This window comes from Primulina huaijiensis, chromosome 14, assembly GCF_012295235.1.
Source record: "Primulina huaijiensis isolate GDHJ02 chromosome 14, ASM1229523v2, whole genome shotgun sequence".
Taxonomy (NCBI): domain Eukaryota; kingdom Viridiplantae; phylum Streptophyta; class Magnoliopsida; order Lamiales; family Gesneriaceae; genus Primulina; species Primulina huaijiensis.
In genome coordinates, this window is record NC_133319.1 from 13,352,249 (window position 1) to 13,379,458 (window position 27,210).

Genomic DNA, 27,210 nt, shown 5'->3' on the forward strand with positions numbered 1-27,210 from the left:
TTAGGAAACAAAACACCTCATGAAGTCTTATTTCATAAAGTTCCCTCATTTAATGCACAACTTTGTTTCAATCTCTTGGCATAATACACCAAAGTTCTTGTCCATATACTCCACAACAAAATGGTGTTGTGGAACGAAAGCATAGACACATTTTGAACATAGCTCGGGCCTTGAGATTTCAGTCATCTGTTCCACTAAAGTTTTGGGGTGATTGTGTTTTGATAGCGGTCTATCTAATTAACTGCACTCCTACTCCCTTCTTAGGAAACAAAACACCTCATGAAGTCTTATTTCATAAAGTTCCCTCATTTAATGCACAACTTTGTTTCAATCTCTTGGCATAATACACCAAAGTTCTTGTCCATATACACCACAACAAAATGGTGTTGTGGAACGAAAGCATAGACACATTTTGAACATAGCTCGGGCCTTGAGATTTCAGTCATCTGTTCCATTAAAGTTTTGGGGTAATTGTGTTTTGATAGCGGTCTATCTAATTAACTGCACTCCTACTCCCTTCTTAGGAAACAAAACACCTCATGAAGTCTTATTTCATAAAGTTCCCTCATTTAATCACCTCCGAGTATTTGGTTGTTTGTGTTATGCTACCAACTTGACTATTCAACACAAACAGTCTGCTAGAGCATCGTCATGTGTGTTCTTGGGATATTCAAATACACAAAAGGGATATAAGTTACTTAACCTTCATAATGATATGATATTTTTCTATATAGATGTGGTGTTTCATGAGGGAGTATTTTTTTCTGAGCCTGAACATCAATCCTCAATTTTTCCCTATGATCCCATTGTCTAGCATGATCTTGTTTCATCATATCAACCCATTGTACCTGAGCCAGATCCCTCACTTCTTCGAAGATCATCTATACACACAACACCACCTATTTGAACAAAAGACTACACTTGTCTGACCTTACCAAATAGTCGTTTAGTTAAGTCCAATTATCCTATTTCAAATTTTCTTACATATTCAAGATTTCATCCAGCTTATCAAAGATTTTTGGCCTCGATTTCTTCTGAAAAAGAACCTCAATACTATCATGAAGCAATGACTGATCCTAGGTGGAGAAAGGCTATGGATTTGGAACTTGCAGCCCTTGAACCCAATCATACATGGAATGTTGTTGATCTTCCTGCCAATAAGAAGCCGATAGGGTGTAAGTGGGTGTACAAAATTAAACACAAACCTGATGGAACTGTGGACAGATTCAAGGCAAGGTTTGTGGTAAAAGGATATACACAACAACAAGGATTTGATTATCATGACACATTCAAACCCAAAGCCAAGATTGTGACCATTCGGATCATGTTGAGCTTGGAAGCTATTAGAGGCTGGAACTTACATCAAATGGATGGCACAAATGCATTTCTTCAAGGAGATTTAGATGAGGAGGTATACAAGGATATGCCCTTGGGTTATAGCAGACATGGGGAGTCCAAGGTTTGCTTGTTTAAGAAGTCCTTATATGGGCTAAAACAGGCTTCAAGCAATGGAACCATAAGTTTTCTAGCATTATGAAGGATGCAAATTGTGTTCAGTCACGACATGACCACTCCTTGTTTATTAAACAAACTGTCAGTAGCATAGTCTTGTTACTTGTGTATGTCGATGACATCATAATAACTGGTGATAATGATGCCTCTATCAAGGAGCTGAAAACTTTTCTTCATTCCAGAATACATATCAAGAATTTAGGTCCGTTGCGATATTTTTTAGGGATTGAGATTCCCAGGTCTCGTGAGGGAATTTCTCTATGTCAACGCAAATACACACTGTAATTGATTTCTGAAATGGGTTTGAGTGGTGCCAAGCCGTGTGCTACACCTATGGAGCAAAATCTTAAGCTTACAAGCCATGAACTTGATTCGATTATTCAACAAGAGGCTTCACTAGATGTTGTTGATTCCTTGCTGTCAGATTCCAGTAGTTATAAAAGGCTTGTAGGAAAGTTGATATATCTTACTGTCAGTAGACCCGATCTTTGCTATGTGGTGCAGAATATCAGCCAATTCTTACATTCACCTACGAAATCACATATGGAAGCTGCTATTTGAGTTGTACGCTACCTAAAATCCATGCCTGGTTTGGGTATCTTGCTGTCTGCTCATAGTGCTCTTTCCTGGTCTGCGTATTGCGATTCAGATTGGGTTGGTTGTCATATGTCTTGAAGATCACTTACAGGCTATTGTGTGAAGCTAGGAGATTCGTTGGTGTCCTGGAAGACTTAGAAACAAAGCACCGTTTCACGATCGTCTGTCGAAGCCCAGTACAGGGCAATGGAAACCACCTCCTGTGAGATTGTATGGATTACAGGATTGCTTCGAGGTATGAATGTGTCCATGACAGAAATAGCTACCTAGTATTGTGATAACATGGCAGCTATGCAGATCGCTGCTAACCCACTTTATCATGAGCGCACGAAGCATATCAAAATCGATTGCCATTTGATACGGGAAAAAATTCAAGCCAAGTTGCTCAAGACTTCTTATGTTCCTACAGGTAATCAGCTTGCGGACGTTTTTACCAAGAGCTTTGGAAAAGATCAACACACCTACTTGATGTCCAAGATTGGAGTTTTAAATCTCCACCAATCTTGAGGGGGAGTGTTAGTTGGTCTTAGTTCATATAAAACACATAGGCATGAAAGTGTTAGACAATATAACACGTTTTCCTTTCTTGTATATAAAGCTCACAATTCTATATAGATAGATAGTGTGTGGAATAAAATAAAAGAAGAGATTTTCCCTCCACATAACAGTGTTCAACACATGGTATTCATAGTCTTTCTTCTTTTTCAGGTAAAACTCGAACTCCATTACAAATATGGTAGTATAGGGCTGAGACGGTAATATCTATCAAAATTTCTCTCCACATAGCAGTGTTCAACACATGGTATCCATAGCCTTTCTTCTTTTTCGGGTAAAACTCGAACTCCATTACAAATATGGTAGTATGGGGCTGAGACGGTAATATCTATCAAAATTCTCGTTGAACTAGAATTAGTCATAACAGGATGAGAAGACAACAAAATATACGGGAAGCCCATCAAGGATTTGAAGCAGTTTGAACATGTCAAACACTATGAAAGAATGAAGAAATCGTGAGAAGATATTGTGGAGGAAAAGAGCAAGGAGTTGGAAAACGGCCCAAATTAAGCAAAAGAGATCGGCACACAGAAAAAGATTATTTGTGTCTTATATATTCAAGCATGCATTTTCAGTTTCTAGTCTATTTTTCAAGTATTATGTGTATTTGTAATTCCATATTTCATCAACTTTTTTATATTTTTTATGTTTTGTGAATTCCTATAAATTATTGTAAATACAAAAAATCATGCAATTTCTATTCCTTTAATTTCCTTTGGTTTTTAGCATGATATATTCTTAGGAGATTAGAACTCAATACAAGAAAAACAACATTCAACGATGCACCTACGACAACGGTTTTAGTAAAAACCGTTGTCGTATGCTTTTTAACAGCGGTTTTCGTTGTCGTATGTGTGTTTTTTAAGCAAAAGATTTTGGGGGTAAAGACAACAGTTTTATAAAAACCGTTGTCTTTCGGGGGTCAAAGACAACGGTTTTTAGGGTCAATGACAACAGTTCTATAAAACCGTTATCTTTGAGCGTTTTTTAGGGTCAAAGACAACGATTCATAGAACTGTTGTCTTTGAGCGTGTTTTTTTTAGACAATCGACAACAGTTTTAGACAAAGAAAACCGTTGTCGTTTAACGTGTTTTTTGGACAAAGAACCCATATTTAGCGACGTATTTGCTGAAACCGTCGCTAATTTAAAAATAACGACGGTTTGGCTTAAAATCGTCGCTAAACTTAAAACAGTCGCATGTATTAAATTAGCGAAAGTTTTTCTAAAATTGTTGCTAATTTTTACCGTCGCTAATTTTAAAATAGCGACGGTTTGGCTAAAAACTAAAATCGTCGCTAAATTTAGCGACGATTTTAAGTAAAACCGTCGCATGTTTTAAAGCAGCGACGGTTTTTCTAAAACTGTCGCTAAGCGACGATTGTAAGCAAAACCGTCGCATATTTAAAACATGCGACGGGTTTGCAATTACCGGCGCTATTAGCGACGGTTTAACCAAAAAACCGTCGCAAATTGTATATAAATATCTGCATTTTCGGTCCATTTTCCTCCACACCACTTCACAACACTTAAAATTTTTATCCCTTCCACGATTTTAGTTTCGATTTAGGGTAAATTATTTCGCTTTAATTTTTGGTAAATTTTTAAGTGTTAGTTAAGATCATTAATATTGTTAGTATAGTCAAATTGTAAGTTTTTTTTAGATTTATTAAATTATTAAAAGTATTTTTTTATTTTACTGAAAATATTAGCGACGGAAATCATGAAAAAACCGTCGCTAAAATTAGTGACGGACAATTAGCGACGGTTTTGAATCAATCCGTCGCTAATTTTATTAAAAACCGTCACAAATCGTAGCTGCAACAACGCATAAAAACCGTTGTCTTTGAGCGCACCATTTAACTACAAGGCCTTTAACAACGGTTTTACAAGACCTACGACAACGGTGAAAAACCGTTGTCTTTAGCTTTTTTTTTTTGGTAGTGACTTACAATTAAATTTGGTTCTTACGTCGTTTGAATTTCTAAAAGTTAAATTTTTACTATTTACACTCAAGTTGTTGCATTTGCACCTAACACCCGTATATTACACAAATTTTATGCAAAGAATATCCAAGAAAAATCAAAATAGATTTAAAAAAAATTATAATTTTTATATTAAAGTAATCAATTTGATTCGATTTATTTTTATCCAAACTTTAACCAAATCAAAATTTTCGATTTGATTGATAATAAAATTAGTTCAAACCACGATTGACTCAAAACCGATCAAACAATGCGGTTCGGTTAGGCTCGGTTCGATTTCTGAACACTACGTATGAGTTTGTCTCCAAAAGACGAGATAATACATATTTTCGTCGCTATAGTTTAGAGGTTTTCTCGATTAAGTACTTTTTATTTTTTATCTAATAAAACAGTCCTTTAACTTTGGAAACGTTGAGCCATTATAGTCTCAACGTTAATTTTTGGCATTAAAATTAATGGAATTAATAATAAACTTACAAATTTTTATCCAGTTGGTCCTTGAGTTTCTGGATTTCTATCCAAATTTAATCTTTTACAGGTATTAATTTTATTTAATTAAAATCAATATATGACTTCAGCTGGATTAACAACAAAAGTCAATTCTTAATCCAGTTGGGTGCATCAGATAAACAGTGGTGGATCCACTCCCAAAAAAATTTTAATTTTTTAACATATATATATACTAGAAAATAAATATATAATTAAATGGACACCCAAAATAAATGAAAAGAGTGTGTGTTTTTGTGGTAGACCTGACTTTAAGGATTTATAATATCCAAGTTCAAATCCCNGTAGACCTGACTTTAAGGATTTATAATATCCAAGTTCAAATCCCATTATTACTAAAAAATTTCCCCTTCAACATTTTCTTCTTCTTCTTCTGTTTTTTATAATATTTATATTATAAAATAATAATATAAATAAAAATGACAAATAAACAATTAATAAAAAGAAAGAGGAAACTTTGTTTGATTCTTGATCAATTGCAATGTATCGTGAAATTTTTCTCTTCCCGAAAAGCAGATTAAACGGAAAAGGCAAGGGAAATCGGGTGACGTGTTCATTTAAATTTTAATCACAAATTTCACAACATTTATAAATTATATTTTTGGTCATTCAGGCTTGTTTTTATGAGAAATATTTGGTTGATATTATCTGAAATCTTGAATTGAAATATGGGTTATGTTATATATATATATATTCTTTATTCACAAAAAGTATAGGAAGAAGGGATACGGAGTATCATATTGAGATAAACGCTCTTTCACATCTTCTTAACCCGAAATCATTTTAACATAGAACAATTACATTTTCTATAAATCGCCAACAAATTCATCGATTCACTCTCCTTTTTCTCGTGTGATCTCCCAAAAAATCTTGATGCGAACCCAAGAACTGATCGTTAATGAGCTGCAGGGAAGATGGTCAGGGCCATGAGAACCACCATGATACCCACCGGAAAAAGCATTAGCAGCATCGGCGGAGGCGCCACCGCCGGCAGTATGGGCGGCAGAAGCAACAGCCACACGGCCACCACCACCATCCACCACCCATTCACATTCTTAACTCCGATATTCATCCCTATAATATTCTACTTTCTCTGCTGTTTTAATGATATATTAATTATGTGAGAAAGAATCGACTTGGTTTACATGGAATTTATAGTGTTGAATATATTTATTTCTTTTTTATTTATTTTCTTATATATATATATATTATATATATATATATATAATAAATATAAAAGGTGAAACTTGGAGTTTTGTGTGACTTGCAATGAATGCACGTTGATTTATTAATGAACAATAATAATAATAATAAAATTTTGATTTTGTTGTAATATAATATTGAGGATCAGAATCCGCCGAATCCCAATAATACACAGCTTAGCCAACTAATTGTAAGGTATGATGTTAGTTCGTTTGCAGAAATATATAAAAAAATCAAAGATTAAAATTTTAAAAAAAAATTAATTAAATATTTTATGATGATTAATTAAATACATATTTAAGATGCAAAACCTTTGTTATTATTTTTGAAATTTATAATGTATTATAATAAATTTTAAGATCTTTAGATTAATATAAAGTTAACAAGAAAAGTTTATGCAAATTTATTTAAATCCAAAGACATAAGTATGACATTGGGAAATGAAAAAGATTGGATAGTTGGCATTATAGTCCATACAAATAAGTGTAGCATAATTATGAAATCAAATGCAATGTATCTTAGCTCATACACACATGCATTTGATATAAAGATCCACACAACACATTAGTTATACTTCTCTTTTGAATGAGAATATTTGAATTAAGAAAATTTTAAATTTAAGATCTAAATCCATCACACACTAAATCTTTAGTCTTATTTATTATATATTGAACTCTTTGCGATTTTGATAATCTATGTTGTCAAAATTCAGTTTTAATCATGTAACTTTCGTAAGTACTTATGTGACACTGCACATATCAGATTCATATTGATACCACATCGGTGTCAGTGTGTCACATAGATGTCAAGTCTGAAAAACGAATACAATTGCCAAAAACAAATATAACATATTAAAATCGAAATTTGACAATGTAAAATATCAAAACTTGATACTCACGAAAAATTTAGGGTCAGCTTCCAGCAAGTGTCACTAGTTCAGACGCAGGTTTTTGAAGTTACTCTGAGCCTGAAATCACGCATAAGATCGTTAGAAGAGGAACAGGAGGGTGTCCCGGCGTAGCCCCTCCGACACTCAAGTCAGAGACTAAAGATATATAGGGAGCAGCTAGGGGTGCTGCTGAAAATAATATAGTGAATGAATTAACTGAACACTCAAACCTGGTATTTATAGGGGAATACATGGGCTCTTGATGGGCTTGTCTTCCATTTGATCTAGGGATGAACCAGTGGTAGTGGGCGGCACATCCATGTGGTATCAAAACCGTAAAAAGATAAATATATATGACAAAAAATGCAAACTTTTCTTCTCAAATTCATTTATTTCAACATATTTAGGCGCATAAGATCTGAATTTGGGAAAAAACAAAACAAAACAAATTNAAAAAAAAAAAAAAAAAAAAAAAAAAAGACATTTGGAATTCTTGAATTGACAAGTATAGAATTCTCTCAATTTTATTTGTATTCGTTTTTGAATTATAATGAGTTTCAAAATTATCAACAAATGAATTCCTTGAAAATTTATCACTGAAATTATTATTTCAATCCGAAATATTAGCACTTTACCTGTTTTCAAGGCAATTGAAATGAATTGAATTTGGACAATGGAAACGTAATCCCGATGAATGGCCATATTTTTTTTGATGATTCGGCCTATAATTCTTGGGAACTGAAAACAATCTTTGAATCCCATTATTACCTTTTATTTAATATTTTTTAATAAATTAAATAAAAGCAGATAATCTATCTTGGTCGCGTGATTGGATTTTTGATTAAGTACCATTTGATGCGATTTGATGAGATTTTTTTCTATTTTTTAAAATCTAATTGCTCTTTAATATTTCAATTAAATAAAAAAAACTCAATAGATCAATCATACATACACCTCTGATGTGACTTTGGTTTCAGTTTTGAAAGTTTAATGTTTTTCTCTTGATAGTATTGTATTTATTAAATTATTAAGTTTTGTTTTTCCAGACTATATATTTTTATGATAAGAACTCTATGATATTATTCTTTAAAAGAGTTCATTTTATAACAACATCCTGATGTAGCTGTAAAAGCAAGACGTGTAGGTGGATTCGTTACAGTTTGCTTGTCCACTCACCATTCTTATTTCCATATCTTGTAGTATTATTTTTATGAAATAAATTTTAGGACAAATGAAGCATATAAATAATCTAAGATAGCAGTTGTGGAACACGTGGGAGATTGAAGATATCAATAACTTGTCATGAATAGTGAAATAATTATATATAGCGCACAACAATACTTCTTACGAGCGACTTGTTATATATATTTAGATTCTAGTATCAATCCTTGATTATCGGCTCATGATTTCATGCCTATTCATATAAATTTGTTTACTCGTATTTATATATTGAGCGATATGATCGTTCACGTTCTTGTTTTTATCTTGAACACCTCGGACACGTCTCAAGGTGGACGGATCTGACATAGAAGCAGTGGATGAACGAGACTCAAGTTCCATCATGAGGGGCTCATCCATTTAGTTTTTCGGACATTTTTTGAAGTCATTTGATACGGTTTAACAATTAAATGTATTTCCATATCCGGAAAATTATGGTTGGATATCTATTTTAAAAAATAATATATGGTTTAATAATTTCGTAATTGCAATCCAATCGTTCATATGTGCATACAAATAAAATTTATCAATTATTTAAAATAATTAACTTTCAGAATTTCAAATATTTTCTACATAATTTTTTTTTTTTTATATATTTGAAAAAAAATAATAAAATAAATATGATAAAAAGAACTCTACCAACCCAAACCAGTTTTTAAACAGAGGATATATTTTTATTTCAACCCAATTAACAATTAACAAGACGAGGCTGATACCACACAACACAGACCAAAATAAAAACATTAAAACTACAACTGAATTTTGCCATTTTTCATAATATTATCATATCCATATTTACTCAGAACAATATATTACAATACAGAGCCGAGCCATGTTATTGCTTTCCCACTCCTTTCTCAAGCAGCCATCCCTGTGCTTAGTTACTCTACCGTTTCATTCACAATGTTTATGGGAATCAACTCGCGAAAGTTTGTTCATCTTATACCAGCTGTTGAGTGGCCACTTTTCCCTTGGAAAGAGTCGAAAACCTGAAGAGCGAAAGCAATGCTCGAAAATGTATACTCGCAACGCTGGTTCGGCCCAGGCTAGCTTTCTTCAAGAACGATGTCAGCAGGATCTCCAGTCCATGGCTTACCTTCACGCCACTGAAACTTAATCCTCAACTTACCATTAGCATCCACTCCAACGACCGTGCCTTTACTCGAAGGAGTCTCCATACCCCAATCCCAACGGGGGGTCACCAATCCGTCTTTAATCCTCACCTTATCTCCCACTTCAAATGGTCTTACCCTATACATCTCCCACGATTTACAGAGCCATAGCCTATCCATAAAGCAGAATGCTACCCAAATATCATCATCTTCTAAACGGTGCACCACTCCAATACTTGAATGGCATACGTCCCCCCACTGATGAGTAGGACTCGAAACATTTGGTTTGACCCTAACCCAGTCTTTGACACGAAGTTCACGTTCCTCCACAATTTCTACTTCTGAAGGATCCAGCATCCAAGCTTTGGAGCCGGCAGGTGTGTATATTCTAAGCTTTCCATCCACATCAATGGCTGATATAGTCCCTACACTTGCATGGCTGTGTCCTGACCATCCAAACCTTGGTTGCTTAACCGTGTTAGCAACTTTGACTCGCTGCCCAACTGCAAGTTTATTAACTCTATCAAGATCGGATGGATTCCCCACCCATAGTTCTTGCTCTCCACAGAATCCAACAACTATGCTTTTATCTTTTTCATACCCAATACCTTGTACAACACCAATGCTACCAGGCAAAATAGATTTCCAACTAGTTCCATAATCTCTCAATTTGACCCACTCGCCCACTTCGTAAATTTTCTCTATTTCTAAATCTGAAGGATCCCCTCTCCACAACTCTTGTAAACCACTGAATGCAACTCTAACCTCACCATCGGCATTGACATGGGTAATAGCACCTCGAGAATCAGGCCGAGCACCTCTCCAGCCCCATCGTGGCTCAACGAGTCCAGTCCGAAAACTGACATGTTGACCAACTCTCAACCCAGGAACTTTTTCAACATCACTATAATGAGTGAAAAGCCTTCCCTTGCGAAAACAACAAGCTAGTTCTAGATAACCATTATCCTGTACGCTATGCACAATAGCTAAACTTTCTTTTCCTATGCTGTTCCAGTCATAGCTTGGTCTAGCACCCAGGCTTGGTTTTGAACGCACCCAATCACCTACTTCAAATCCTGGAAGCCTTTCTGCATCACCAGGAGAAACTTTCCACAAACTGCGTCTTCCAGAAACTTTGGCCTATGAAAAAGGTAGTTCAATGTCACACTCTATCATATGGTGAAAACTTTGAACCACACACAAATAACATTATAATCTTCGGCTAGAGCCTCTCAAAAAAATTAAAAGTAGGATACTATTGCTCAAAGGCAGCCAGATTTTAAATCAGTAGTAACAGAACGAGAATGAAAGAAACAACACCGTTTTCCTTTCCAGTCATTGAGAACATCAAAATTTTCTTTTAGCTTCAAGGGATATAAAAAATGGACTTTATAAATGAACAATCCACTAATTCAGCAGAGTATCAGCTTTAGAGCAACGGGGTCCCCTAGGCTCAACCCAGTGTAAATAGATACATTAGAATATAAAGCTTACATTCAACGTGCCATCCATGTCGATCCTCACAATTTTCCCAACAGTGGCCGATGTTTCGTTTGACCATCCAAGCCGAGGCTGAGTGACAGAGGGGATGATGTGAATTTCTTGCCCTAATTCAAACGGAGGAAGCTTCTCCACATCTGTCACCGAACAGGAAAAAAGTTTGTTCCGGAAGCAAAAGGCAATTCCCATATCACCATCCTCCTCCAAACTATGGACTCTACCGATACTATTCCTTGTGACATCTGCCCACCCATATTTTGGGGAGGAGACAGAAGCCTTTATTCTAACCCAGTCCTCAACCTGCACAAATTAAACAATCATTGGACAGTGAAGTTAGTCTATAATTAATAAATTGGACCGTGAAGACAGTAACTGAGAGCATTGATATTTTAAATCCAGGCATTAACTACCCGATACAGATATTACCTTGAAATCCTCCACCTTTTCCATGTCAGAAGGATCAGCCTGCCATGGAATGGGCAGGTTGGGAATTTCAATCCCCAATAGGCCATCATTCTCTATCTCGCAAATTTTTCCAACACTATGATGCGTTTCTCCACCCCAGGCATATCTAGGCTCCGCAACAGAACGCTTAACACAAACCCGATCACCAATCTGAGAAACAACAGAGAAATGTGGAAGCCTAAAAAGTGAGGGAAAAAATAACATAACAATCAAGGAACCAAATCCGCAAAATACCAATTTAGTGACCTCACCCTGAAAGGCTCGACATGTTCAACCTCTTCTGGTTCACAATGCCAAGGAGAAGTAAGATAGTTTAGGTACAAAAATAGACTTTTATCTGGTCGAATACCATAAACTACACCAATGCTCCCTGGAGTAACAGATCCTAACCCATGTTTAGCAGCAGTCAGCGTGGGGCGTATGCGAACCCAGTCTCCAACTTTGAATTCTTCCACTCTTTCCATTTCTGCAGGATCAGCTTTCCATCCTCTAGATGCTCCAGGAAAACCGACACGCAAGATTCCATCATCATCAACACACAGGACTGTTCCGATGCTGTTGCGTGATTGTTCACGCCATCCAAATCTGCATTAGCACAAGGTAAATTACTGCATGGGGTTGGATACTGATTATATCGACCAGGATTTTGCTACATCTTTTAAAAGACATCATCCACATGTTATAACAAAGATGACATAGAGAGTTGGAATATTCCACCAACAACCTCACTATTTCCGGGCTTGGGGGTTTGATCAAGACCAGCTAGTAAATAAAATGAAAAGAGACAAATGTACATGAGAAAAATATCAGGTAAAAGCCTCTCTCAAAAAACCTAAGAACACCATCCAAAAAATCCAACTTAAAAATTGAAGACCGACACTATCCAATTATACAAGACTCTTAATACCCAAAAGAGGAACTTCTCCCACAAATATGTCCAACTTCCTGTCTCAATTCGCCAATTTCACCAAGACATTAGCAAAGTTATCAATTATCAGAAACATAAGGGAAAATCCAAAGCTATCGTCAAACAATATGCTGAATTTACGCACTAAATTCATAAAATCCCATTTAACCATTTTTGCTCTGTTAAGGTAGAGAGGCGAAGGAGTTTATTTCCACCTAAACTGAGGTAACAGCATCCAGACAATTCAAACACCTTTGAAACAGTGAAAAGTTCCTCATAGGTATTCCATGAGTGGCCTAGATATTCTTTAAGGTCCAAAACCACGTTACTTCAATGATCTCTCGCCATACCTACCAAAGCTATGCTTGGATCACCATTGGCATATCAAAATGCTCAATTTAGACCAATTCGGAGTCGAATTTCTCCATTTATCTGTAATCATGCGCCAACATTTATGTGGTTTTGGAAATGAAACCATCTACTTTTTAGAGATATACACTTCCCCCCAAAAGCAATAGGAGACACATTCTCATGCTTGATGATTTGACAACTTTTTCATTCAATAGAGGAGACTTGTACTAGCTGATTACTGATGCATTACAAACCTCCTTTTTCAATTGTTTCCCATCTGTTGTTCTGTCTCTATTCTTGTAAAGTCTTCTATTTTCAGAAATTGAAAGTTCTTACAAAGGCTCAGACATCCACAATTACAAATGAAAAGAATTATATGGCTGTGCTATATCTCCCACTGAAGATTGGAAATTACATAGATGACAAGCACACAGCCCAGAAAACATGGTAAAAAACTATGAGAGTCTAAATCCCCATATTTGAAAGCTAAATCACTTGAAGAAGTATGGATGTGCACATGCATTAAAAATTCTTTCTATGAGGTCATGAGCCATGTAAAATGAACAAAGATTGTAACTTGGCAGTTGGCACTATGGACAAAGAAATAGTTGATGAAAAAAGGTAAGATAGATTTAATGTAAAAGCTTATTCCCAGAGGAAAATGTCTTTGTTTCATCATAGAGAAACCATACCTTGGCTCTTTGACATCAGCTTTAAGTTGCACATGTTGCCCTCTGTCCAACGGAATCACTTTTATGACTTCATTTATCAGTGCTCGACCTTCCCCAGAACAAGAACAAAATGATACATTGAGATCATTACCACGGACAGCTTGGACAAAACCAACACTTTTATGTGTTGCACCTTGCCACCCATAAGTTGGTGCATTAATGCTTCTTCTGTATTTCACCCAGTCACCAACTTGATATCTACACAATGTTTGATGACATCAAAGACCGTGGATGCAATTAATCAGATCATACACTGCAAAATGATTTTTTTACGCACATCGTCGGGGATAAATAGACCCCTTTCTCTGCCAGTGCCTCCATTAAATCTTCGGATATCCATTCCCGAGGCAGATAGTCCAAGAAGTCACACAAAGTCTTACCACTGCAATTCAACACAAACTTCAAATAAAATGAAAAGCATGATTTTATGAAGAAAAGAAACCATCTGTAGCATTTCAAGTGGTGTTGATAGTATCAGTAGTCAAAGAAAAATTAAGGTTCTGATACTAGCCTGTGGTTCCTAACATTAACTGCTGCATCCGGATATCTAAGCATAACAATGACCCAGTTTAAATTTTCACGTATCATCTTTGCTGTATCAGCTGCTATATGAAAGGCATTGTCACCATCATCATCCTGAATTAATTGAAATGGAGAGAGCATATGAATTAACTGCAGAAGATATATTTGTCGATAAAGAGAGAACACAAATTTTGGATATGCTTTGATAAGAAATCCTGCAAAATAATAATTAGCAAGAAAAGCAGTGGCAAGATCAATTCTCACAAATGCTCAACTTAAACAATGTGCAAACTGCAACCCCCTATGGAAAAAAATCCAGGATTATCAATGCTATCATCACTTTGTTGTGCATCAGTCAAAGTCTCTTCAGTAAATACCCAACAAGTAGTTCTAAATATTTTCACCAATTCTCTATAGGACATCAATCAATCTTACCAAACATATCAACAATATTTTGATATTAAGTGCACAACTTTGCTATTCCACGACGTATCATAATATTTTTCCATGGTTAAAAGGCATTTTTTAAGGAGAAAAAATGTCATTTGATTACACATGCTCTCATTTTCTCTCACGCTATACAAAAAGGTTGTAATTTTATTGTCAAATTAGCACACCATTGATAAAACTTTCATTCTTGTTGTTAAGACTATGTAACCAATGCACCTAAAATATAATTATACTTTTTGCTCATGACTAAAAGTTGTACAGCACTTCAATAGTGCATGTTTTTTTCCTTTGTAATTTGTATATTTTTCACTCTCTTAATTCAATATCATGAAATGTTGGATTCCAAATAATAGCTTCTAGGATTTTTTGTGGTGGTGTTTTGGGTTGATATAAAACCTGTCCACAAGATTACAAGACTATACGAATGATTTCTAAGAGCTACAAACCAGCAAAGAGATTAAAAAAAAGGTCAAGAGGATGATCTGCTAAATACAGGTCAAAGGATAAAACACGCAGGAAGTTGATTTCGATTAAAAAGTGTAATCAAGATATTAAGATTTTCAGAATTCAGATCAATCAATCTCGTGATTCCTAACCAAAATTTTGGAAATAGATAATTGTTTTCCTATACAACAAATTTGACAATTGTTTGTTGAAGGACATAAATACGAGCTGTTTTGAAGCTTCAGAGACTGATCAGTTGCTTTTCACACATAAGCCTTCCAACACTACAGTTTTGCTGTCAATCGTTTAAGATAAGCCAGAGCTCAACAAGCTCCCAAACAATTGAAGAACAAATTGTTTTGAGACAAGATATGATTGATCCGAGAGATTCTCCTTTGTGTTTAAATTGTAAATTGAGTGATTCTAGAGACTTTAAAAGTTTGTTGAGAATTGGTTACATTCGAAGTAACTGAAGTGATGCTTGAGTAGTGCCCTTAAGTTAGACCTTTGGACATTTAAATATGATTTTGATAAAAAAAAAATTAATACTTCCTATGTTTTATTCAAGGAATTTGTACTGAATGGAATAGAAGTTTAGAGTTTATCCACAAAAAAGGATAATACATTAAACTGTTGTTTCCACTAATTCCCGTTTTCATCCCTCAAATTTCTTATGTGCCAATATTTATTTTTTTATATGAAACGAAATTATATTAAAATAGTAAAACAGAGTACAGGGAGGTGGACAAGATATCCTCAAAAGCACAATACAGGAAAGACTACATTATCGTCGATAACATAAAAATTTCCAATCCCAGACTAGATCTGAGACAGATAAATGATTAAACTATGCAGCTTTCTCGTCCAACTAGCAACCCTAGATCTGATCTTTTCCCAAACCACCTCTGTAGACTCTGCGATATCGTTGAAAATTCTTCTGTTCTCCTCCAACTAGATTGACCAAAATAAACAATGAACTACCACATTCCAAAAGGTCCGACATTTCCATCCGTTAGGTAATCCCGGGTCCAAAAGAAACATCATTCGCTGCACTTGGAAATATTCACTCCATACCCAATTCCTGCGATATTTGTTCCAAATTCCACTCATGAACGAACAATGTAAAAGTAGGTGATCTTGATTCTCCTCTTTGTTACGACAAAGTGTACACCAATTCAGATTCGTTTTTCATATTTTTCTAACACATATATGCAAAGTTTCAATTTTCTGGTAGCTTGCAGCAACTTTGAGAAAAAAGACATCAATCTTTGCTCGTGTGTCCAAATGACAAACCGCTTTTTGCATTGCAAACTAGACTCGTAAAGAATTGCATTGGTATAAAATTTGTGGGAAAAGCAGCTTATTCATTCAATTCAGACCATAAGTGCTACTGCAGGAAATGAGCTATGGAGAAAATTGGTTAGTTATTCCTCTTCTATTATAAATTTCAAAATTTCAGAGATATAGGAGGAGAAATCGTTTTAAATATTGAGGGAGAGAAAATTTTTGTGCTTAACTTGTTTTGAAAATATGACTTTTTGATTCACACGAAAAAGGGGAGAAATATGTTAGTTGAAATCATTGTTTATCCAAGTTTTGTGATAATAAAAAAAACGGGAGATTGTCGGGTTTAGAAAATCTAACAATCTTGATTTTGATGATAACAAAATTTGTTATTGTGTTTTTAACATGTTTACTCAAGTGTGAAGTTGTAAACTCAATATGGAAGTTGAAACTCGAATTTAGCTAAACTGAAAAATCTGGCAAGCTTCGGTATTTTGATGATATCTCACAGCTCGGAAATCCAAATGACCAGCCGCTAAGACGACTGAATAGAAAACTCAATTTGGGACAAGTCTTATTTCACGTCAGTTGGGCTAAATCAAATGTTATATAGGCCAAACTGAAAGTTGAAATACGAAACTGCTTTCACGAAAACAGCAATCAGTTGGGCATGAGCAATTGCGGTATTTTGGTCAACCTGATCAGCTCGGTTATCCAAATGAAACGATTCAGTATGCGTTACGAAGCTAAGACGATGCTATACAAATCATATTCACAAGTCAAAGTCTGAATCGGAGTTTAAGATGTTGATAAATGATGACGAAGCTACTGGTTCTGCGCAGGCTGAATACATCATCAGTTTGGTACAGTTGAGCAGTTGACCAGGTTCAGTTGAACAGTTTCAGTTGAACAAGTTCAGTAGAGCTGGTTCAGTTTACCAGTTGGGCAAAACTGAACCAGTTGACGAGGAGCAAAACTGAATGACCGACCAGTTTGGGCTCGGGAAAATGTCCAGCAAGACGAATTTGACAGTTGCAATTTCAGCAACAGTACAGAAACATTCCAAAAGGTCATATTCTTGTGTCTAACGTATATATCATTGTTGGGGCCTATAAATACAACATCTTGAAGATCAAACAAAGGCTTTGGAAAGGGATTTAAAGCATGGATAGTTAGCATGAAGAAATCTGCTAGTTGAGAGCACAAGCTCTTGTTTGAGGATACATTTGAGATGTACACTGCAAAAGATAAATTTCTCACACACAATCACTCACACATATACAAGAGAGTTGAACTTCAAAGATTTGATGAGTGAGTCTTTATACAAAGACGTTAAACAACGTGTGTGTAGTTTTTACATATGAGATGTAACAATATGTTGATCGTGAGGTGCTGCCTGCAATCTTAAATGCTAAGAGTTCTAGTTGGGTGTTGCCCTTCTAGATCGGGTTTGTACAAAGAGTTGTATCAATCAAAGTCTTCTAGTCAATCCTTCTCAAGGGGAAGAAGAAGGTTACGTAGATGTTTTTAATCTCTGAACATCCATAAAAAAGTTGGTATCTATTTGTTTATTGCATTTACTTACATTTTCATTGTTTTAAATATGCATTATTGAAGCATTTTATGTGTTCTTCAAATATCAAAATATTGCACATCAAGTGTTTGATAAAATACTTCAACCAAAATGTTTTTATTCATTCAACTTGCATATATTTTAAATGTTTTACAAAATATTTAATCGATTTCTACAAAGGATTATTTCGAGTGTCTTCCACATGGTTTACAAACCAAACTCGATTTAATTCATCGATGTTCACTATTTCAAGAACCGAGCTATTGTAGCTCAATGATTATCCACCGGATAGATCCCAACACAAACCCTAAAATCCGCCTTACCCAACTCCAAATGAACAGTTTCTAAAACCCCTAACAAAATACTCAACTCATCAATTTCAACCTCATTCAAAGCCCTTCTGAAGCACATATCCTAGGCATAGGTGAATTAATCGAAAGGTCCACTGCTAATAGGTTTGTTATGACTCAAGGAGATCTGGAAAAGAGATAAAAAATGACATTTGAACGACGAAGTCCCCCACCAAGTATCCTCCCAAAAACGAACGATATTCCCCCCTTTGAACACCGCCCTAACTAAAAGATGAAAAGCCGGGTAAGATCGAGAGATAAATTTCTAGATATTTCTAAAAGTCCTATTCCTTGCCAACCCCATGTCCCAACCATTATCTTGCAATCCATAAATACTCTTAATAACTTTTTTCCACAAAGGTTTCCTCTCCACATAACATCACCATCACCATTTCCCTAAAAGTGCCTTATTCCTCAAGCAAATATTCTCCACTCCCAACCACCCAATCTTTTGGTTTGCAAACTTGATCTCAAGCAACCAAATGGCAATGCACCTCTCCATCGGCTCCATCCCACAAAAAATCCCTCATAATCTTTTCCATACCATTTGCCACACCTAATGGTACTTTAAATAGAGACATGAAATACGTTGGCATCGCACTCAGCACTGCCGCTATCAGGGTTAATCAGCCGTTTTGGTCCACACCGTTAACCAAGCGCGGTTGACAGCAGTCTCCAAAAAATCATCCATAATTTAAAACACTCCATTCCCCAATTAAAAACAAACCCTTAATTTTCCTCCCCAAATTGAAAGGCCCGTCGCCTCCTCACCCAAAATCAAAACCTTTGTCGCCCAAATCGAGCCCACCGTCCACCATTCGATGCAAAAAGCTCCTCGGTGACACAGCAACAGATAAAGTCTAAGCTTTTCTATTTTTCTGAAAATCGAGTGTGTTTGTATTGTTTCTGTTGGGGATTAATTTTAATTTGGGAGTTTAATGACTTAGTTAACGATGAGGACCCAATCGGGCAAAATTTAAAAAAAAACATGAGGGACTATATCGGCATATCGGAAATTTTAGGGACGGAAACGGGAATTGGTGGAAACAATAAGGTCGGTTTAATGTGTTATCCCCCCAAAAAAATATACATTCCATAAAAGTCAATATTAATAAGTTAATAGCTGTATCTAAAAGGTAATAATTGAACTGCAAGCTCTAAAAACTTTCCATGTGGATTGTACGTTCCATTATGTTTGGGCGCCGTTGAAAAAGTAAAAGAGGTGGAAAATTTGAGGGTTTTCATCCATGGGGGAACAATATAATATAAAGATTTTTCTAACTGTCATCACATTAGTTTTATGTGTATTGAAATGCCTTTTCTAGTATGCAGATTTTCTGGGGAAAGACCTGACTAAAAACAACAAACCTGCATATTATAATCTGCTCCAGCAGATAGTAGCAATTCAACACAAGGATTTGCACCTCTGGCCAAGGCCACATGAAGTGGTATCGCATTCTGCACACTCCTGATGTTAACGTCGACACCGGCTTCTAATATTATCTATAAAAGAAAATTTGGGAACAAATTATTATGTCAGACAACATTTCATGAAATGAGCTTAAGTTATCATTTTAATTCAGACACTGCTCTAGAATATTATTATATTAATGAACTGGAGTCCAAACAACAAGAAAAAATCATTCAGATCCTCGATACTAATTCAGCATACCCTGACTAGTTCCACGTCGTTAGCCATAGCGGCAGTATGCAGAGCAGTTTGTGCATGTTGAATGTCTTGAGCCATAGGATCTGCTCCGGCAGCCAGCAATATCCTCACCAGTTCTCTGCCCTCTGAAGGATTATTCGAGATAGGAATATTAATAGTACAACAAACATTATAGACGGAATAACAAAACATAACCTGATCATTAGCACCAAGAAAAAATAAAATAAAAAGTCTTGCAAAGTATAACCCGAATTATACCAGACTCATGTCCTTTCTTCAAGGCAGCAGCCATGCACAAAGCTGTTCCCTCGGGGCTTTGGATATCTATTGCTTCAGCAATCTCTTCCACAGATGCAAGTTCCACCCATCTTTTGACAACAGTTGAGTTCCATGTCATTACACACAAGTGCAGCGGCCTGCTTATAAAGAGTCTTAGAGCATGCGCAAACAATAGAAAAGTTTCATACGTCAAATGAAGCATTGCAATATCTTTCACTAATCCCATTTTTAGAGACAGAGACATTTGTGACAAGGGAAAATCAAGTTTAAAGTTATTTCATAAATGCTTGGACAATTTACCAACTAAAGAGTGTAAATGAGGAGCAAATTCAGACTATATGTGCAACATGTATTTATGAAAAAGTGTAATTCCTGATAGAGTTATGCTGTTGCATCAATATAGGAATAGATCAATGAACAGGTTTTGTTGTGCTTTCCATGTCTTTTCCCACTTCCACAATTGCAGCATATTCCACTTTGGAAATGTAGATAGGGCGATAGGTAGAGGGTGTACTCAAACTATGGACATAATTTTCTCATGACAATAAGTTTAACAATAAATAAATAAAGAGATTAGACAAGCATTCATAGGCATGAAACATTTCATTAGTACAACCACGACTGGAGCAAGGAACAAAACAACACAACCAGAAATCTGAAGAATGGTATCTTTATCAACTTAAGACTATAATGGACCAATTGACCTCATCCGAACCAACAAGACAACATAACTACTAGTACAATGAAGCCGATCCTCATAGGCTGTGGAGAACACTGAGAGTTGTGAGTATGAAACAACAAAACAAAAGTATGCTTGGCTCTCGAAAGGGGTCCTACAACACCATTCTGGTAAAAAATATATATTTCAACCTGCATTCTATCGTCTAAATCCTTTTATGCGTAAAATATTTAAGATATGCTTCTCGCATGATATGTTCCACATCAAATTCTTACCTCTCTTACCACCGCACAAAATTCAGAGAAACAGGTGAGAACTGAGAATGCAGGATCACCTGCCCGCTATCAAGCACAAAAGAGTACCAACAAGGAAACAGTAATTCAAAATCAACTCTCCCGTTCTGATTTTCAGCAACAAATTAGAATGTCCATAAGGGCAGAGACGATGGGGAAAAGGCAATGCGATGTTGGAGTTTCCTGTGCTCTTTTTATGATAAATAGAAGATAAATTGCACTTTAAAAGGTAATTTCACCTCTATCACGATTTTTTTTTAAACAAGGCTGTTTTTCTCCGAAGCGCGAAACTGAAAAAAGCACACGCTTCATGGAAGTCGTGCGTTTTGAAGCTCACTGAAGCTCAGGCATTGCGCTTCGCTGCGCTCTGCGCTAAAAGCGAGCGCTTCTGCGTTTTTGACAACTATGTATTATTGCAATGCAATAATAGGGAGATGAAAGAAATGATGAGCATCGTGTATATTTCACTTAGAATAGGTGATAAAAGAAGATGAAATTCTAAAAAATAATGATAATGATAAAGACCATATGATGCATGTGCAATCTACAAGATTCAGTAGTTCTGTGTTATTAGCAGTTTAACTAGATCTTACCTTTATTTCGAAAACCTAGATTATTGTGCTGTTATCTATAGCTATTTAGGTAGAATGATAAAAAGGATATGCTATTTAATGAAGCAAAAAAAAGCACGGAATGTCAACGAAAAGCATTTCTCCAACTTCAATTTCTTGTCTTGAAACGGCCTGGATTGACCCAAAAATGTCTGCCTTGTTTGTTCATTTATGGAAACTGTTTTGCTTCCCCCAAAATACGAACAAACACTTTAATTCATTTTTATTCTTTTTCTTCAAACACATTTTCCCTCCTTTTCACATCTCACAAGATAATAATAATTTTTAACTAAAGTCCTCGTCATTTCCCAAAAACATCATCTTATTAGTTATTTTCTAGCCAAAAGGATACTAGTTAAAAATTTAAAAAAAAAATTTATCCAACAATTTCTGACATGGTTCGACACCTATAATAACAACTCTATTTCCTTTTTTTTGGCGATGACGCGCCCCCACCGAAGGCTCGGACAGCCCCATGAACAAACACCCTCACCCCCCTATAACAACTCTATTTCCTCAAAATAAAACTAAAATTACATTTTATTTCCCAAAGAAAAAACGCAGACAAGCATATTTCTTCCATGATCGCAGGATATATTACACTTACGTCAAATGCTTGGAGTTCAGTATACTCATTGATTTACAGCCACCATATTCCAATATGACCAGAGCACAGTCCGTGAATTTTTTCGTAACAGCCCTGTGAAGCACAGATTCACCTTCATCATCGACTGCGTTTGGATCCGCACCAGCCAATAATAACTCCTATTGCCATTCAAAACCAAATCAAAGTGACATAAACTAGACACTGAAGTAAAGAATAAGCATGAAGAAATAAAGATTTTACGTGTGAAGTTTGGATGTGTACGGAAATGAAGTTGTCTTCGGTATCTTGCTTCATATGTCTATATTTATCAATATTTGATCATCTATAGAGACTTAAGCAAGACTTACTCTCATGCAATCTGGCTGGCCATGGTAAGCACAGACATGAGCAACTGATGGACCAAGGCCTTCCCTTAACCTGGACCTGACATTAGCATGGCGTTTGATGAGTGCGCGGACACAGTCAGGTGATCCAGCTGCCAGGGCAAAAACAAGAGGTGGATCACCATCTTTGTCAAGGACATCCACGTTCACGTCTTTGTGTTCTAAAATAGCTTCAACAAGTTCGACGCAGCCCCTTCTGCAAGCCAGGTGGAGAGCAGTTTGACCATCTGTATTTTGTGCTTGTAGCAGAGAGCATAGTAAACCAGTATCTCCTGAAGCACTCTTCACTAACAACTCTCTGAATGAAACAGAGGCAACAAAAAGAAAATCTTAAAAAGGAAAAAAGTAACATCTAGAGAGCACAACACAAGTCAAAGTGTGTGGCCTTACCTAACTCCATTGAAACTGCCTTCAGACACAAGTCTGTGTAAAAAATTGGAATTTACTTGGGAAACCTCCAGATGAACTGATGGAGAGGGACAATTCCCATTCATTTCAGAGTAGCTTGGCAAGCCACTACATAAAGTACGGAGCATAAAACAGATACCAATTCAGAATACAAGTGCAGGTACTATATGTATTTGGCGTCTATAAAATAACTACTGAACATGTAAATGCTATGGAATGTGACACTACCAAAACATCTATAAACTAGGTTACTCTGCAATAAACAAACAAAAAACAAGGGCCATGCACTTTAGACCATATCGGTATATCAGGATTCTGGACTTGATCATAAAAGATAAAACCCAATTTAGATTCTTACTTGTCAGGGCTAGCAGGTGGGCTCAGAGGAATCTCTCGCAAGAGTCGAAGAAATATTGCTGACATGGCATGAAACTTTGGTCTTCTGGATATCTTGACCTGCAGGCATTCTCCAATCATCTTCCACAATTCCCTAGGCATTCCAGCACCCACTACACTAGTATATTGAGGAGGTTGTTGTTGTTCTTTGACAACAGAATGATAGATCTCTTCAGCACTTAAACCAGTCCATCTGCAGAAAAGTCACACAACTTTCTTTGAAATAGTTCTTCTATTTTAAGAGGTTGGGCTATATAAATAACAAAGCCATGCCAAAACAATTAGTAAAACAAATACACATACGGGACTGATCCAGTGCACATTTCCACCAATGTACAACCAAAGCTCCATGCATCAGATTCCGCAGATATGCCAATAGAATCATTCCAAAAAAGATGGAGCGGCTTTTTCACAGGTTCCCATGCCTCGGGTGCAGTATAATTTGGGCAGAGCATTGTGCAATCCATACATGAATGAATCTTGGAAGATTCAAGTTCTTTTCGAGCATTTCGACAATCAAGCTTCTTTAAAATAGCTGGAAGGCCATAATCAGAAACTACAGCATGACCGTTTCCATTTAAGAGAAGGTTGGATGGCTTAATATTCATACAAACAACACCAGCTGCATGAAGCTCAGCAACCCCACGAGCAATATCAGCCCCATACCTACACTCAAGATGCATTACGAAGACAGTAAAGTCTCGGTAAAGCAACATTGTTTCCAGTTTATAAATTACCAATCAATAAAGTTAGTCACAATCAACATAGAAAGGCAATCATCAAGCAGCCAACAATACTGGGGTAGCGTATAACTTAGATGCAGCAAATCATTTATCACGTGCACGACAATATTTCCGTTCAAATTCAGTAGACAATTTTGCATTAACAAAAAAACAGGACGTCTTGGCTGCAGTGATGTAAATTATTGTTGGATCACAGAATTGTGATATTCAGTGTGTTAGTGGCTTGATATTGCCACAAGGTTTAAAACATTTTGTCAACTAGAAACTGCAGAAGAATTGTTTCAGACAAAAATCATAGAAAAATCAATCAGATTTTATAGAACATTTTGGATAGTAGGGATTGGTCACGTTTCACATTAGATGCAAAACTCCCCATAATTATGGTTTTTGTTCAAGCCAAATTAAATTGTTCCTTTACTTCTGGTTGCAAAGGAAAATTGGAGACAGAGCAGAGCCAGATTGGCAAATATTTCCAAAAACTAGGCGGCAATGGCAGATAGGGTGAAAAAGAAGGGTAATTTTTTGTATTCAATTTATATTAGAATTTTTTGTTAGATTTAACATAATTTTGGGGCACGTACATAAGGTAGAACGATTAGAATCCTACCTAGGATAGAAAACTACTCATATGGAACCTTTCCACATCTGTAGAATTCAATCACTTAAGGAAACACCAACAAGATAAAATCCAAATCATCTTATAGTCCACGTAGAAACCAATAATTGAACCATGATCCAATGAACACCCACTCGGGTATTAATGTCCATTCATCAATGGCGATGAAATGTAGCACACCCAGCATTTAGGGTGCATTGCAAACACCAGTATAAGTGAGATACCCCAATCTCAATTCCTTGCAAATCATGAACAGCTTAGAGATCACAGCCACTTTAAACGCGTCTTAACATTACTATTATATACAAAACCACATACACGAAGCAAGGATATAAAGATGATGAATACCCCAATTAATTATATTAGCAAGATATCAGTGATATTTTAAACCCCACCCTTATCAACAATAAAATTATTAGGTTTCCGCTATATCCACGGAATTTTCTAAAAGAGAGCATCAATCTGTAAGTACCAAAAAGGAACAGGCAATTTGAACTTTGAAGAGTCCATAATTTTCTTGAAGAACCATGACGAGAGGATTTTTTGGCACACTGAATACCACTTTTTAGTTTCTGAGTTTTCCTTTTAAAGAGGCTCAAACACATGCACATCGATCTACATTTGAATACGATGTTTGCCGACTTTTTGGCAAAGTGAATATCCTTTTAGTTTTTGAGTTTGCCTTTTAAGAGGCTAAAACACATGCAGACCAGTCTTCGTTTGAAACTAATGCATGCCTACTTGACTTACAAATGGCAACTGCCACAACTAAGATGCGTATACACAATCACGAACAAAAAAACACAAGTACAACAAGTACATAGGGGCAGGGTTCATAACATTCTAGCGCCAATTTCGTCCATCTCAAGTCCCAACAAGAACACGTCAAAGTTCCAGGTACACGAACAAACAACCAATCTATTGAAAATGTTGTGATTCAAATGTGGATATAGTAAATGCATAAGGGAGTAAAAAGAACCTAAGTATCTGCTCAAGAGTGAGGCGCCCTCCATTCCGCTTCATTGCTGATAGGATAGATCCATGGCACCTATCCAACACCAAACAAAGGTTGTTTTCCATTCTAGTAGCCCCATGGAAAGTGCAAACATTCTGGCACCACATGGATTTCCTCCTCAACTCCTCCAGCTGCCCCTGCATCCACACCACATCTGTCTCGCTGCTTATGGCCACCTTCTTCACCACCACTCTATGCCTGCACCCCCTCCCCAGAGCAACCGCGGTCCATGTCCCCAAGCTCGATTTCTGACTACCACCTTCTCCTATCCTCCGCACCATCTTCAGCTCCTTATGCATCCCCAGCTCTATCCTCCCACCTTTGAACCCATTCTCCGTTCGCCTAATACCATTGCTGTAAGCACCATGGCCACCACTACTAGTACTACAATTAGAACTCCTGTTGATAGTATTATTTCCAAAGCAAATTTCATCACCATTAGCTACACTTTCGTCAATGCCAGTTTCATAAGCATCGTCACCTTCTTCATCATCTTCCTCATCGTCATCCTCTCCATCCTGGATCCAAGACAAGATGGCGTAGTTCTTTTTCAAAGCGGAAACAGAGTTGCCCACAACTGACACATGGCGACAGCGTGGACAGGAGAGGGAAGAATCAAGGGAATCGGAGAACATCTTGGACAGGCACTGGCGGCAGAACCCATGACCGCATTGGAGAAGAAGCGGGCACCGCTCCTCCTCATCGTACTTGTTCTGGCACACTGAACAACACGGCTCCCTCATCCTGAATTGAGCCAAGATTCAACTTTAAACGGTCGGAATCGAAATTTCACTTCGATCGTGGAGTGGGATTAGGGCAGAATTCCATGGAAAAGGGTTTCTGGGAGAGAAAGTGGGCGAGCTGACGGGGAAGAAGAGAAATGGGAAAGCTTGATCGTGGGCTTTGAATACTTTTATTTCTACTCATCTGACAAATATCAGACCTTGTAATAATATTATTCATGTTTTTCTCCAAAACTAATTATTATATGTTTTATTATAATTATATTTCAATTTTGTCACATAAATTATTATTTTAAAAATCATTTTAGGGATCTCAATTACAAGTAAATATAGAGTAGGTCTCTTGTGAGACGGTCTCACGAATCTTTATCTGTGATACGGGTCAACCCTACCGATATTCACAATAAAAAGTAATATTCTTAGCATAAAAAGTAATACTTTTTCATGAATGATCCAAATAAGATATTCGTCTCACAAAATACGACACGTGAGACCGTCTCACATAAGTTTTTGCCGTAAATGTATAAGAAATTTTCATATTAAGTATTATTATATTAGCAAATATGACTTTTTTAGTAAAAGCTTCAAAAGCTTCTTTTTTTTTTCTTTCAGAA

General features: G+C 36.3%; 1 protein-coding gene across 1 annotated transcript; it reads right to left on the reverse strand.

Moving 5' to 3' along the window:
• Positions 1-9,080: 9,080 nt before the first annotated feature.
• Positions 9,081-26,782, reverse strand: LOC140957321 (E3 ubiquitin-protein ligase KEG). The gene is made up of 16 exons (XM_073414524.1): positions 25,818-26,782; positions 23,783-24,145; positions 23,442-23,672; positions 23,066-23,191; positions 22,640-22,973; positions 22,293-22,450; positions 20,082-20,239; positions 19,827-19,948; positions 19,523-19,657; positions 14,043-14,167; positions 13,809-13,913; positions 13,493-13,729; positions 11,794-12,127; positions 11,504-11,692; positions 11,072-11,377; positions 9,081-10,717 (listed from the first exon to the last, which is right to left on the reverse strand). The coding sequence occupies exons 1-16, from the start codon at positions 26,594-26,596 to the stop codon at positions 9,512-9,514; spliced, it is 4,908 nt and encodes a 1,635-aa protein (XP_073270625.1). The 5' UTR covers positions 26,597-26,782; the 3' UTR covers positions 9,081-9,511.
• Positions 26,783-27,210: the final 428 nt, after the last annotated feature.